General features: G+C 36.9%; 1 protein-coding gene across 5 annotated transcripts in view; it reads right to left on the bottom strand.

The window, feature by feature from the left end:
* TfAP-2 (transcription factor AP-2) overlaps nucleotides 1-14,003 on the bottom strand; it is a 240,846-nt gene that overhangs the window by 132,511 nt on the left and 94,332 nt on the right. The window contains exon 1 of one of the 5 annotated variants that reach the window (XM_018517311.1): nucleotides 13,178-13,236. The exons of 3 other annotated variants lie outside the window; for them this stretch is intronic. Coding sequence is in view for 1 of the 2 variants with exons in the window: in XM_018517316.1 (XP_018372818.1) it covers nucleotides 13,178-13,189 (12 nt within the window). In the remaining variant the exon portion in view is untranslated. Of the gene's footprint in view, nucleotides 1-13,177; nucleotides 13,237-14,003 lie in introns of those variants that run through there. One more of the 5 variants, XM_018517316.1, reaches the window with a different exon arrangement.

Raw genomic sequence — 14,003 nt, 5'->3', positions numbered from 1 at the left:
AAATTCCGAGTGCATCACCTTTTTTTATGGTCACCAGGCGTATACGACCGCTAACGACGTGCCATTAAATCGAGTTAACGAGGGTAGCCGCGCTATTTGCCGAGCTATTTCCTAGCCGCCGCGATCATTTTGCCCTGCCATCGGTAAACCACAAACGGAGTGGTGTTCCAGGGAAACGGCGACGTTTCCGCGGATGCTTTCGCGACGCTCACTATCCAATCGGCTCAATCGGTTACGCTCGTTTCGAAACGAGAGCATCAACTCTCTTTTATTTATTTATTTTTTTCTAAGTGCAATGTCGCGCTCTCGCACTAATTCGCTGAGACTCTGTGAAGTTCGATGCCGTAACCGATCCTTTTGGTCGTTAAAAACGTCTTAACGGTTCATTCTCGATGATCATCTTGGATCATTAAGGTGAAGACTCATCCGCTGGATGAGTCTTTTTGTTCGACTTGTCATCGGAAATGACAGCCAATACTATTCTAATGACTTCTTTAACGAGTTGACGAGTTCATTGAACATTACGTCTCCTCCTGTCTTAAAATTAAAAATTTTACGAATCTCATCCGCAATTTCATCCGCGAATCTGTTATGCATTTTTGAACAAAATAATTGTTACCAAGATCTTGTATAGCAAGTACCTCGAAAAGTTTCAAATATTCATCTGCTTGCAATTAAAGTCGTATTATTAATGAAGGAATATTCAAATCTTTCTTATTCTGCACAAACGCATAGCGCAAAGTAAGCAATGTCGACAGGCATATAAATATTCAAAGATCAAACAGTCATTATAGCGGCAAAACTGATCGTCACGCGGATGCAAAATTCATTTGATGCAGTGTCAGTTTAGCACGGCAAAGAATGAACCATTCATTATCAGAATAATCCATTCGCGTTGGTCCCGGCAATTTATGAAGGCTAAGTGGACATCGTAACAAATCATAGAAAGCCACTCGATTATTTAACGATGATAATAAGCAAAGGCGCATTTCACCGATATGTTTTATAGCTCGTTGATACCATCGTATCGCGAGACGCTGATTTATGAGTCCGATGAAAGGGACGATTACATTCCGCCATTATCCCGGGCTTCATTTAATGCGCGGAACCCTATACCTTTTCTATTACTTATTCATTCGGTATACTACCATCCTTTTATTTCAGACGCATAATTACAGATGGCGGTTATCCGATCGCGACGCTGAGTTAATCTCACTTTTTCCCTTTGTACATTATATTGTCTTCCTAAGGAAGACAAATAAGAGCGCTTCAATCCAGAGCGCCATAAAAGTGTAACGCTTCTGTTGCTGTTGTTAAAAAAATATTAATATATCTATTATAGAAATATACATATTCAGTGTTGTATAAAAAAAAATTACGGAAAGATGAATTAATAAATTTTTTGATATATCATAAATAACTTTAACATGTACGCGAGGAAATTGTTGTGTGTATAAACAAGTTATGTACTAATAGTAATAATAATAACAACTTTATTTCATAACAGATTGGTTTAAAATAAATCGGATAATCACAAGGGGATAATAATAAGTAAAAAAAGACATAAACGCAAAAACACAGTTATTGTAATTCCATCTAAAATAAAAACAAGCTCATCAAAGCATAGATTATAAAGCAAAAACATAACAAATAAAAAAAAATACAAAATACATTTAAAAATCTGGTGATAAAGACAGCAGATTTTTAATATTTTTGCTTATATATAAAAGCACGTGTAACCAAAAATTTATAAATAATATAAAATAGTCAAGGACTCTTACAAATTCAATAATATAACGATAAACGGGCAAATAAGAGTCGATTTTTAAAAAATGTGAACAAGTTAAAAAACAATGTTACAAAAATTTATATTTAAACCACACGGAAAAAAGCAGTTCTGCTGAAGTATTTAAAAATTTAGTTAGTATGGATTTGAAAATAATTTGGTTGGAATATTAAAATAATTATGTAGGACGCTCAAGCATGATGATGTAAAAAGTTGCAATGCTGTAAAAAGTTTTGACATTCTAGCAACCAGAGCTTGAGCGTTCTAGGTATATAATTATTTTGATGGTCAACAAAATTATTTTCAATCTACATATATCTAACTAAATTTTTAAACTACATATATCTAACAAAATTTCAGTAAAATTGTTTTTTTTTCATGCAGGACCACCGGATTTTCAAACTTTTCGACCACGCGGTTGCATTTTCCAAAACGCATAACAAAAACGAAGTTAAATTTGTCTGTCAGACGATATTTCATACAACTGTTGTAGAAAAGAAAAAGAGAGAGAGAGAGAGAGAGGAGATAGTAATCGGGATCGAGCACGACTCACGCGCGATCGCGAGATAATCTTTCCGCGACAGTTGCGTCGTCGTTATTGCTTTTAATTAGCGTATGATTCACTGGTACCACATTCCGGCGGATTCCAGTCCGTGTACACGCATTAGCCTGTCGCGATTCTCTCTCGCCCGCTTATTTCGCCGTACTTTATTACGTACAAGAGAGCGGCGACAATTTCGCCGCGGTATATTGAATATCGAATAGGCGACTGGAGTGGTTCAGCTTGTAGGAGCATAACGCCGCGTCGGTTATACGCCCCCAAGGCGTTTCTAAATCGACCGGCTGAACTACATCGGGTGCTCCCTACTTCTGTCCGATATGGCGTGGACCTAGTTTACTTCTGGCCCGATTATTACTTCGAGTACCCCGAGTGCCGAGCGTCCGGGAGGAGAGATCCTCTGTGGTATTGGGTTTCTAAACTTTTAAGGCCGCGACGGAAGGGAAAGGAACATTTCCCGAAATGACGATGCATATTATTGCTACAACGAAATTATTAACAACACTCGCGATATCGTTTCATGCTTTATCGTAAGTGGATATTATCCCAAGTATCGTCATCAGAATAACGCCTTCCTTTCCCTCTCTGCTCGTTATGCAAATCTGCCTTTTCAAGCCTTTGCCAATCATTTTATGAGGCCTACTTGTTAAGAAGGGTTATCGTTTGAAATCGAAAGGTTATCGTAAAAAACAATCTTTCTTTGCCCTAATATTTTTACTACACAAATAAATCGCCACGCAATTTGCCAAAGGATAATAATAATAATCATCTTTATTATTAATGCATAAAATCAATAAATTTTACAGCTAGAAAAAAAAGTGAGAGAAATGTGAAATATTTTTTGATAAATTTCAATCGTACATAAAAGAGGATGTACTCCATCTTTTTACTGTTACCCGGCCACACAAGCTTTCCACGTGCGGCGCATCGCAAAAAGCAACGTGCGATCGTCGAGATGCGATGGGGGATCGTAATCATATGTCTAAAAAATCAAATTCACAACGGGTTCGATAATGGCGGACGAGGAACGAGAGAGGGGAAAAAAAAAATAAAGCGCACAAGACCAGTGGGATGCTCGGACGAGTTGTGTCGGGACCGATTCCGACTCCGACTCCTAAAGAGCGAACGCGCAACATTCCGATCCATTACAATTACGAAATAATTCCAATGTTGGCCCGCATTGAAGGAAAGGAACCCGAAATTAGGTTGATTAGAGGCTACCGTTCGTCAGGGATAGCCACTACCGGAATTTAACTAGTTATTATATAGATACGGCCGCTCTCTCTCTCTGCGAGAGATCCGTATGGGCGCGTTAACAGAAAACGTGCCCCATGAAATTAGGTTCTCGATCGGCGTACATTGCATGAGAAGAGCGTCCCGGCAGATCAATAATTATGTCATAGGGAATCAAAGTTTGCACGCTGCTCACGTAATTTTACGGTTTCCCGCGCCAGTGTGCGGCTCGCAAATGAGCCATCGATTCTGACTTTAATCTAATTTTCAAATCCAAGGGGATTTCAGATAACGCGTCACGTCGCATGTCCTTTCTTCGTGAATCACGCGAAGAAAGAACAAACAGAACGTTCATTATACTCGGGGACAGACAGAAATCAACGACAAATTATAATGACGGTAATTTCGGCCGCGATATCAACACTCGTAATCACCGTCGGTGGACGGTGATATTGATCCACTTGTTTGCGAAGTAATTAAACCATTTTGTTAACGGAGGTAAACGGTGAACCAAACCGTTCTGCCAAAATTATCCGCCCGGCTGCTTGTGCACCCGATTATTAAAGCAAAAAACGCTGAGACTGTGCGATCGCGTTGGCTATAAAGTAAATGCCTTGCGTGCATGATTTATCTGATCGCGTGAACCACGGCCCGTGGACGAAATTCATTTTCGCTTCCCCCCTTATAATCGCGTAAGATCCATTTCCGTGACGTATACACTAATGAAATAACTTCGTTAACAGTATGACTTTAGTATCAACATGAAAGTTTTGCTGGCTGAAGAGATAAACAACTGTTTATCGGTTCAAAAGTCGGAATAAAGTTTAGCAAGTCTATTCTTCACGATTTAATAAGATCATTCTTATTAAAGATCGTCTTAAGTAATGTCTAATAAGCTTTCTACAGTAAACCATTACCTAAACTTTAAGTCGCTAGAATGGCAATTGTTTTTAGTGGATAGTTTTCGATAGAATACCTAAACTTTAAGTAATAAATTGACCGATTATAGTATCGGTTATTCTTCTCATATTCGACTACATTGGTCAATTTTTTTACAGATTAAGACTCAAGGTATCCTGGTAGAAATTTCATGCATTTTTTGAGCAGTTACTAAACAGTTACACCAACTTCTGTCTAGTAACTGAGAAGGAAAACTACTTAGGATCCCAATCAGGATATAACACTTTGTTTGCAGTTACTGCATACAAAATACGTAAAATCTGAATCCATTTATTGAATAGAAACACAAGAAATAATGGATATTAAATTAATTAATAACAAGCCAACTGCTTGTGAAATGGACAGAATAAAATTCTATCAAATTCTTGTCCATTTCCTACTCAGTATTGGCACAATTAATGAGAATACAGTCATATTAGATAGTAACTGGATAGGTGTCTAGGAAAACTGCGTACATTTCTACCAGAGTATAGATCATGGCTTATTGTAAAAAACCTATTAAGATCCTAATACGAATCTGTGATTGGCTTACAACATCTTAAGATTGTATTTAAGATTATACTTAAATATAAGAATCAATTATGAACACCTGGCTATAAGTAGAAATAAGACTTCATCTCATCAGTTATTCGATTTTGACGAATGATAAAATACACTTCCTTTATTTAACCGGTGTTACACTTATATTGTATGCGTCAAAAGCATTCATCTGAGAAAACAATTTTTCGTGCCGTGACAGCAAATATATTGAACACGATGGACGATGGACGATCCGTTGCAAAACGTTGCGACGAGAGTCGTGCGTCGAAATTCATCTACCGAAAAGCGTTTTATCAATGACACGGCGACGCGAGGACGAGCGTAACGAGAGAAAAATAAGACAGAAGAGAGAAACCCGATACGCAGGACTGTGAATAACGACTGTCTCTCCAATTTCACTGATAATTAATGTCCGACGATATAATTTCATTAAAGACAATAGACTCGCGGTGTTTGTTTGAATTATGATGCCTGCGGTGATAAATCGCGCGCTTTAATAGCTACCATGCCGGAGCAATTATTGTTGTGCCAAGTTTGCTTGGTTGCGCGATGCGTTGCTGCCCACGCAGAAGGCGAGAACGCTCGATCGGGAATGCGCTCAAATGGATAATATAATAAGGTACTATAACGCGTTACATTTATGCAACGCGAAAAATGCGGAAAGAAAGAAACGTTAAAAGTGACACGGATGATGAGCACTTTAAGCAATACGATATTTATAGCAAAGTAGTAAAAAGAAACATAAAACAAACGCGAGCTTTTCTAATTAAACTAATTTAATTATTCACGAAATAGATTCATTTTCAAGTAAAAAAATAATTTAAGCAGTGTAATTCGAGTTAATTCATGTCGAATTTAATATATCGAAAAAACAAATTATGTAACAAATTCATTATGTAATAACATGCAATGTTTACAGTATTGAGATAAAAATATGTACAATAACGAGAAAAAAATTTGAAAATTTTATCATTCAAATGAATAAGTTGCAACTTGGAGAACTATCCACTGAAAGCAATCGCCATTCTATTTGGACAATGACTACTTTTAAACCGTGTTTGTTGAAGTTGTATGCATGGTATGTTTCTATGTGTGTGTGTGTGTGATATATATTCCAGTTCTCTGATAAAACTACCATATTGACTCTCTTTTGTTAAGAGCGGTTTAGGTTCGCATCGCGTTCTCAAAATGCGAGTGAGCGCGTTCTGTTGCCGCAGCAATATCGCGGCCAAAAAAAAAAAAAAAAATTGTAATGGCTTACCCGCGACGACGGTGCCCCGCGCGCGGAGATTTACATTTTCATTTTTGCCCGATATCAATTTTTGAAGTTTGTTTTCATACGTGGGGAACGGCGCCGTTCTGCCAACTCGGAAACGCCAGATTCGGCGATATCGAATACACGATATTGAAAAAAATATGCGAACGAGATACCGACGAAGCATACGCGCGCGCTGGCTTGCTGCATTTGTTTGCGCCGAATCTTTCCTCGAAAAATATTACAAAGGAAAATGCGTCCTGCGCGCAGCGGTGCGCGAATAATTACATTGTATCGCACGTTGCAATTGAATGTGGCTTACATGTTATTTATGTTTATATTTGCTATTACATTTGTAAATATTTATAAATTTTACAAATATTTGTAAATATTTATAAGTATTATTTGTATTTTATTATATTGTATCAGTATCTGAGACATGTATATATATATAATTTTAAGTATTTTGTAAAACTTATGAATACTCTTACAAATGTAATGCATAGCAAATATAAACCTAAATATAACGTAAACCACATTCAATTGCAACGTGTGATACAATTATTCGCGCACCGCTGCGCGCAGGACGCATTTTCCTTTGTAATATTTTTGGATACTCTCGTATACAATATAATCAAATTTAAAGCAAAAGAGTAAGATAACGTGAAAGTTTGATGAATTGAGCTAATATCGTTATTAATATTTTTTTTTAATGATGAAACGTGATTGAGAAAACTGTAAAAATTACATAGAAACTATGGTTGATCCAGCAATAAAAACAGTTGAAATAATATGGAATAATAAAATAATACTCTGAATAAAAGTGTTACTCCACTGAAAATTTGGACGTAGTGATTATAAATGTAAAATCATCTTTTTCCGCGCGTTTCCGATATGTAGCGTTTCCGCCCACGCGGTTGTGCCGCGTTACACTCGCGGATATTCTTTAATACCGAAATAGGCTTGAAACCGTTTCGTTTCAGGGGTTAACCAGGGTCCCTCGAGTACACGTCTGGCAGTTCTGCCGTCTGAATGGCTAGTTAGCGCGAAGATTGGTTTTCTCCGCATTATTCGTCCCTTCTCTTCGGGCGGCGTTATTGGGATCACCCAAACACACGGCAGTAAAATCAGCTAAGCTGGCGGTTATTTATTGCTCGCGGTGGCACAGGTGAAAGAAACGGGCCTCACTCACGCTCTGCCATCCTCTGCACGGTTCCTCCTCTCTCACCTACTTTTTCTATGTCTCTTTTTTAATCTCCCTTTTTAAAAAGCGCGCAACGTGCCCGGAATTCTTACTGTCTGACTCGAGAGGAATGTCTTCGCGGTAAGAGAAATCATGAGTAAATATTACAGCAGATGTAATAACCGAAACTGTTCGCGCAAGAACTATCAACTTTTATACATATAGATATACCGCTATGTGTTTTACGATTTTCAATGTCGTCATCGTCATCGTTTCCATGATTGTTGAAAGCGTATCTCCTTTTTTTACCCTTGCAAAATTTAATTTAACTGTATATAGCATTATATATCTAATGCGAATCGATCATTGCAAACGTTCAGAAATTGGCGTTAAAAGACTAACGTTTTACCAGAGTTTCTTAAAACTGAAACTCTTCCGTGAGAAAACTGGTATGCCTAGTATCGATTAGCACAGCATAGTGTTTAGAAAATTATGTGTTTCTCTCACGCTTTAATCTAGAATTATATATCTCCTTTATTAATAACTGTAAATTTATATGTACGTGAGTTATAATGTATTTATTAAGGTATATATTTGTAAAATATTATTACTAATATTACTTGTTACACATAGAATCTCTAATAAAATTTAAAAATAACAAAAATATAATAAAACATTGAAACACAAATATTACAATGATACTTTATAAATATACCTATATATATTGTTTAATTAATTTTAAATCACAAAAATAACCCGTCTTATACAATTCTAAGAATATTATTCCTATTTTATAATACTTTAAGTTGTCATTACGAAATTGCAAAAAAGGGGGAACAGGGCAATAGGGCATCCGTTCCTACTGCCCATTTGTATTATTGTACGTTATGTTGCATGATTTACGTGGCCTGATTGAATTTCATTTGCATGCCTTCGTTATAATCTGCGCGCCTTATAATTTCCGAGAACATTCTATCGAGATCACGAGGATACAGGCTGGAGGAAACGGGCTTAATAGCGATGACAACGTGGTCTATCATCGATCTTATTTCTTGCTGACCCTCCCCCCTCCGTGTGCCCCGCCGCTAATACCGCGGTCTGTTAACGAGCGTTGCATCATTTTCAATGGAACCTGTTCGTGAGCGGCTATCGACTTCTAATTTATGGTTGTTTAATAACGCGGGCCAGTCAGGAAACACGCGGAGATCGCGACATTTCCGTTTTTCGCTCCGGCGCGCAGCAACACGGCGTACGTCGTCTGGGAACGAATAAGTTAATCTTGATTAGCTCGAGCCCGATGATATACGCGCGAGTAGATTGCAAAATGTGTTTTCACGACAAACTGCACGGGTTTCATTTAATTATACGCGGTCTGCCTGTTTTAATCTCTCGCGTAGGTCGACTGGATAAGCTGACTTCAGGGGTGGCGTGTACCGGCTCCTTTGTGACGCACTTGACTGCGGAGCTGGCGAAATCCATCCGCGTTCAATACCGACTTCCTATTCTAATTCGAATGAGTAAAAATATACAAGTAATAAAAACATCTGGATAAAATCAACCATTTTAACATTGTTATTTATCGTTTAACATGCAAGTGAATTTTATCGATCGAATAATTCTTGGATTCTAAGAACGTCACCCATGACTAACTATAAGATTACATGAATCATTCGAAATTTGCCAGTCAAATCATCGAGGAAAGAAATCGGATTCGATTCAATAGAATAGCTTAGAAAAAAATCAAGTATACGCCTGGTTATCTTTATAAAGATTAAAGAATGAAAAAAATAGTCACTATTTAAACGATAATTATAATTGTCTAATCATCTTTCTCTCTCGCTTTGTTTTCTTACAGTTTTAAAAAGAAATTACTTTGTTTCTTTCATTATATGGTTAATTACGAAGCGGAAATGCGTCATTATCCTTTTTAGAGAGAATATTTTTTTCGAAACCCGGCGTCTCCGACGAGCAGTACAGACGTTGTTGACCGTAAAGAAAAATGCTGCGTGCAACAAAGGTCGGGGAGCAAAAGACGAGGCGCGGTTGATTGAAACGTCAGCTAAGAGGAGTTATGTGCCTGTGGTGTACTATGGTTCCCGTCGTCTACTCCCGAATGCACGAGATGCAAAAGTTATACGCACGCACGTATCTACGTTTAGATGCGTGCTCGTCGCGTATATTGGTACGTTTCGATAGCAGCACGTGTGTATGCACGTACGTATACAAAAGCATAAGGTGTACTTCAAATTTCATTTATAGAAATACAATTATTATTAATTATACAAAATTAAATGTGCTTTATACAGATTTGCATACACAGAGAGAACGGTTGTGCTCAAGAATCGAAAAATTTAGATAGACATATTCAAAAATAATTTTGTTGGACCATAAAAATAATTATGTAGAACGCCAGCGTGATAATAATGCTGCAAAAAGTTTTGACGTTCCAGTAACTAATTTGAATAATTATTTCGATGGTCCAACAAAATTATTTTCAAATCTACATTTAGCTAAATTTTTATACTGAGAAAAGTCGTTCATTTGACTAAATTAATTTAGTTCCTTTTTATTTATTTCGATAAAGAATATTGTATTATATTTGATTTAAATTACACATACATTTTCCAATGAAAAAAATAAAGACCAAAAAAAAATAAAAAGAAAATTAATTTGGTCAAATAAACAATTAATTTAATAAATTGAACAATTTGTTTCTCAGTGTAGATACTTTAACAAAAATTATTCTTTCTTCTTGTGCCCGATTGCAAGCAAAAAAGCCTGTTTAAATACAGATTTTGGAAGCAAAAAAACGTTATTTGTTAAGTGGTGGAAGAATTACCGGCATAATCATCGCGTGAATATTTATGGGAATATCAAACTGGATTAATTGGCAGAGTCGCTTTTCGATCTTCTCTTTTTCTCAAACTTATTTGAATTCCGAAACTACATGTATTACATTCTGCACCTTTCGTGCGATCTTTCTGTGGAGAGAATAACCTGCCGCGTCTCACATTCTTTGATTTTGACCAATCCTGTGGAAGCGCGCGGTGGACCAATGTTCGTGCGTGCGCGTGCACACGCGCGGTTCTAGCTACGATACACGCTAAAGTAATTGGCGATCGTAAAACATCAAGGGCGCTAACAGGAACAGCGGAAATGTTGCAGGCGCGTCTACGCCCGCGGTTGTGTGACGATTAACAACCTAATAAGAACTCCGCCTCGACTTGCACAGCTTTGAGTTGCAGCCAATGCGACGTATGCACGCTAATAAATTCAATTACAACATATGCGTGTATGTGTTTGTCCGATAAAATATTTTAATATATTCAACATAAAGATTGGCTCGAAAAAAATGGGAAAAAAAAACATTTCGTTTACCAAAATAATGTGGGATAAAAAATGTTTTCAAGATGCCTTTTAAATTTATTCAACATTATTTTGATGAATTTAAAGTTGATGTTTCCACGAGAGAGAAAATTCAATAAGTGTTCTCTTCTATCTTTAATATTAAATGTCTGAATTTAACTGAGTAGCTAATGTCAACTTAAATTCTCTCATTATCAACAAAAGTTCTTGTTTCTATTATATATCCTTGTTATTTCGATTATATTTTCTTTGAAAGAAACGTCTCCTTTTGTTCCTGTAGACTACTTATTTTTTTAAGTGTAGTCGAAAGACCGTAAGTACGCGTTTGTAGAATTACTTTGCGATATTATGATCAAGGTAAACTTGTTAAATTTACAGCATTTAATGGCTGGTTTGTGGTAATAGCATTACATTTCGCTTTGTCAATATTGAAGCCGCTAGTTGATCGGACTTGTTAATTTGATATCAAACATTTAACTTCAACTGGGAACGCGGGCCTATTTTGCTTCCATATTTACAATAAGATTTAATACACAATTAAAATACACATGCACAGAAGATACAATTAGAATAAATCAACGATATAATTCGTTTAGAGAGAGAAAAAATAAATAATTTGAAAAATCTTTTTCTTAATAATATATTTTTTTCATGATAAATTAGTGTAAAATGTACATTCTGCACAATATTATAAAATACTTAAAAATATTAATTTTTAAAATATTTTGATAGTTAATTTACTAAATTTATCTAATTTTTAAATTAACGAATACAATTTAAGTCCAATTTCCTTCCAAGACCTAAAGTATTTATCAATACGTCAAACTGTTAGTTTTTTTTAATGAAAAATTGTATATATTACAAATTCACTATAGGAAAACTGGAAAATCATAGACTATATCTGATATTTTTTTTTATATCAAAATGATTTATGACATCCAAAACACCAGCAGAAAAAGGTAAAAGTCGCACATATTCGGAATTAAATTTAATATTTTGCTACATCAATCACGGATAGAAAAGAATATTTTTCATTGTATAATTCAATTCGTACACTGAGAAAAAAAGTCGAAATATTCGCAAGCAAATATTATGTGACATTTTCTTCAATATTTACTGGTTATAAAAAATTTGACTGTAAAAATAAAATACACATTTCTGTGAAAATATCTCATTAATAGTAAAAAAATAAAATTAATGGTTTATTTGATAGGAATAAAATTTTATTTCGCCATATTTAAATAAGGATTGATTTTAATGAAATAAACACTATATATCCTATATATATATGAATAAATTTTTAAGTAAAAATCATTTTCTCAGAGTAATAGTCGGATACGTTGAAAGTCGGGACTGCAATATTCGTCAAGAATCGCATACAGTGGAAACGCAGCAAGAACACCGCGCAAAGCAGTCAATATTGCGGAATAATTCCATTGTGTCAAGATTTTACGAGTCGTTCTTAAAACCTGTCATTACGGCGGCAGGTATGTCTGTGCGCGCGCGTGGTACGTGCCAAAGAAATCTTCAATGATTTACCGCTCAATTTTATGAACTTATATTCCTTAAAGACTCTGACGTATCTATTTCACTTAAACGCGTCCTCAGGGCGCGTGACGAATTGCGTGACGCAACGTCACTGTTAGCCGTTCATTATCCGCGACCAGGTGTACATTTCAGATTTAAGATAGTGCCAACTATCTTGTAGGTGGACTCCATATAATTCAACTCTATCTCTAAGTGTACCTCAATCATTAGACGCGATCATTGGTGATCCGATCTCAAATGCAGGAAGATGTTATCTTAATACTGGAATTCCGTTCTCACATTTGATGTAAGCAGCATGTACGTTAAATTTTTTTAATGTTTCAGATTAAAAAGTTGCAAATTGTTAAATAACATTGATCACTGCAGACTAAAGTATAGGTATGCGCATGAATAAAATATGTTTCATTGCATTATCTTTTTCATTGATTCATTATGTTGTTATGATATTAACAATTATATTCTGAATTGAGCTCTGAATTTATCTATATCTTGTCAAGACCAGTATTCATCATATTTAATACCGTTTTAAGTACAGTCTTAAGATATTATGAACCAATCGCAGAGTCATATTAGCATCTTATAAGACATTAGTTAAAATAGTTTTAAAGTAAAAATGGACTACGGATATTGGCCAAAATTTCAGAGTAAAAGACTCAAGATTTTCTTTCAACGTTGATTATACTCGCTGTTTTTCATTACGAATGCTTAGTAAAACTAACAGCTAAATATATTTTGAAAAGAGTTTACCATTTGATGCATTCTCGCAGTGTTGTAGTAGTCTAGGTTCGGCATTCGGTCGCTTCGTATGAGGAACGTCTACAATAAATCAAACTGATCCACGCTCGATCCACCTGGTCCACCGACCCACCGGGTACGCGATTTCGATCTACCCGCTCCGAATCTTCTACGATCGCCTGAGGCGCGAGAACTGTCCGCCGCTAAAGCACTCGATGACACCACTGTACATGCACCACTCTCAGAATCCAACAGGTACTGGACACCGGCGTGAGATGCGAGTCATCGGAACCTCGCGTTCATACGCAGACGTGTTCATCGACGACGAGACATCTCGAATCGGTCCAACATCTCACACCGTGAAGATCCGTCACAATCTCACGTCGCGCAGACTCACCCGAGACAAGGATGATCGGTGGCGAGTTAGTCCACCGAAAACGATGCAGCACGTGGAACCGGAACCCGATCACTGTGCACAGATCTCGTAACTCGGCGGCGGGTCTCGATTCTTGGTCTCTATGAAAATTCACAGTTTCGGGAGACTATCGGGGTGCTCCGAGCACCCCCAGGCTCGGCGACCGTTCGCCGGTAAAGGACGGGAAGGGAGATGAAGTAATGAGAGTAGGTACGCAAAAGGGAGACGAGAGAGAGAGAGAGAGATGAATAGGATGGGCGAGCCCGAGATATATCGAGTTACCGGCACCGTACGCGGATATTGTTTTCCGATATCTCGACCTTTGTATAGGTATTCGCCTTAAACCGTCGTACACGCAGGAGGACTCGAGGGTTACTGCGCCCGCGGGGCCTTAGCTACCAGATAGACGCGCCAGCGGAACGG

Source organism: Trachymyrmex cornetzi, unplaced genomic scaffold (genome assembly GCF_001594075.2).
Source record: "Trachymyrmex cornetzi isolate Tcor2-1 unplaced genomic scaffold, Tcor1.1 scaffold67, whole genome shotgun sequence".
Lineage (NCBI taxonomy): Eukaryota > Metazoa > Arthropoda > Insecta > Hymenoptera > Formicidae > Trachymyrmex > Trachymyrmex cornetzi.
Note: the sequence above shows the minus strand (reverse complement) of the source record. Positions and strands in the feature narration are given on the sequence as shown.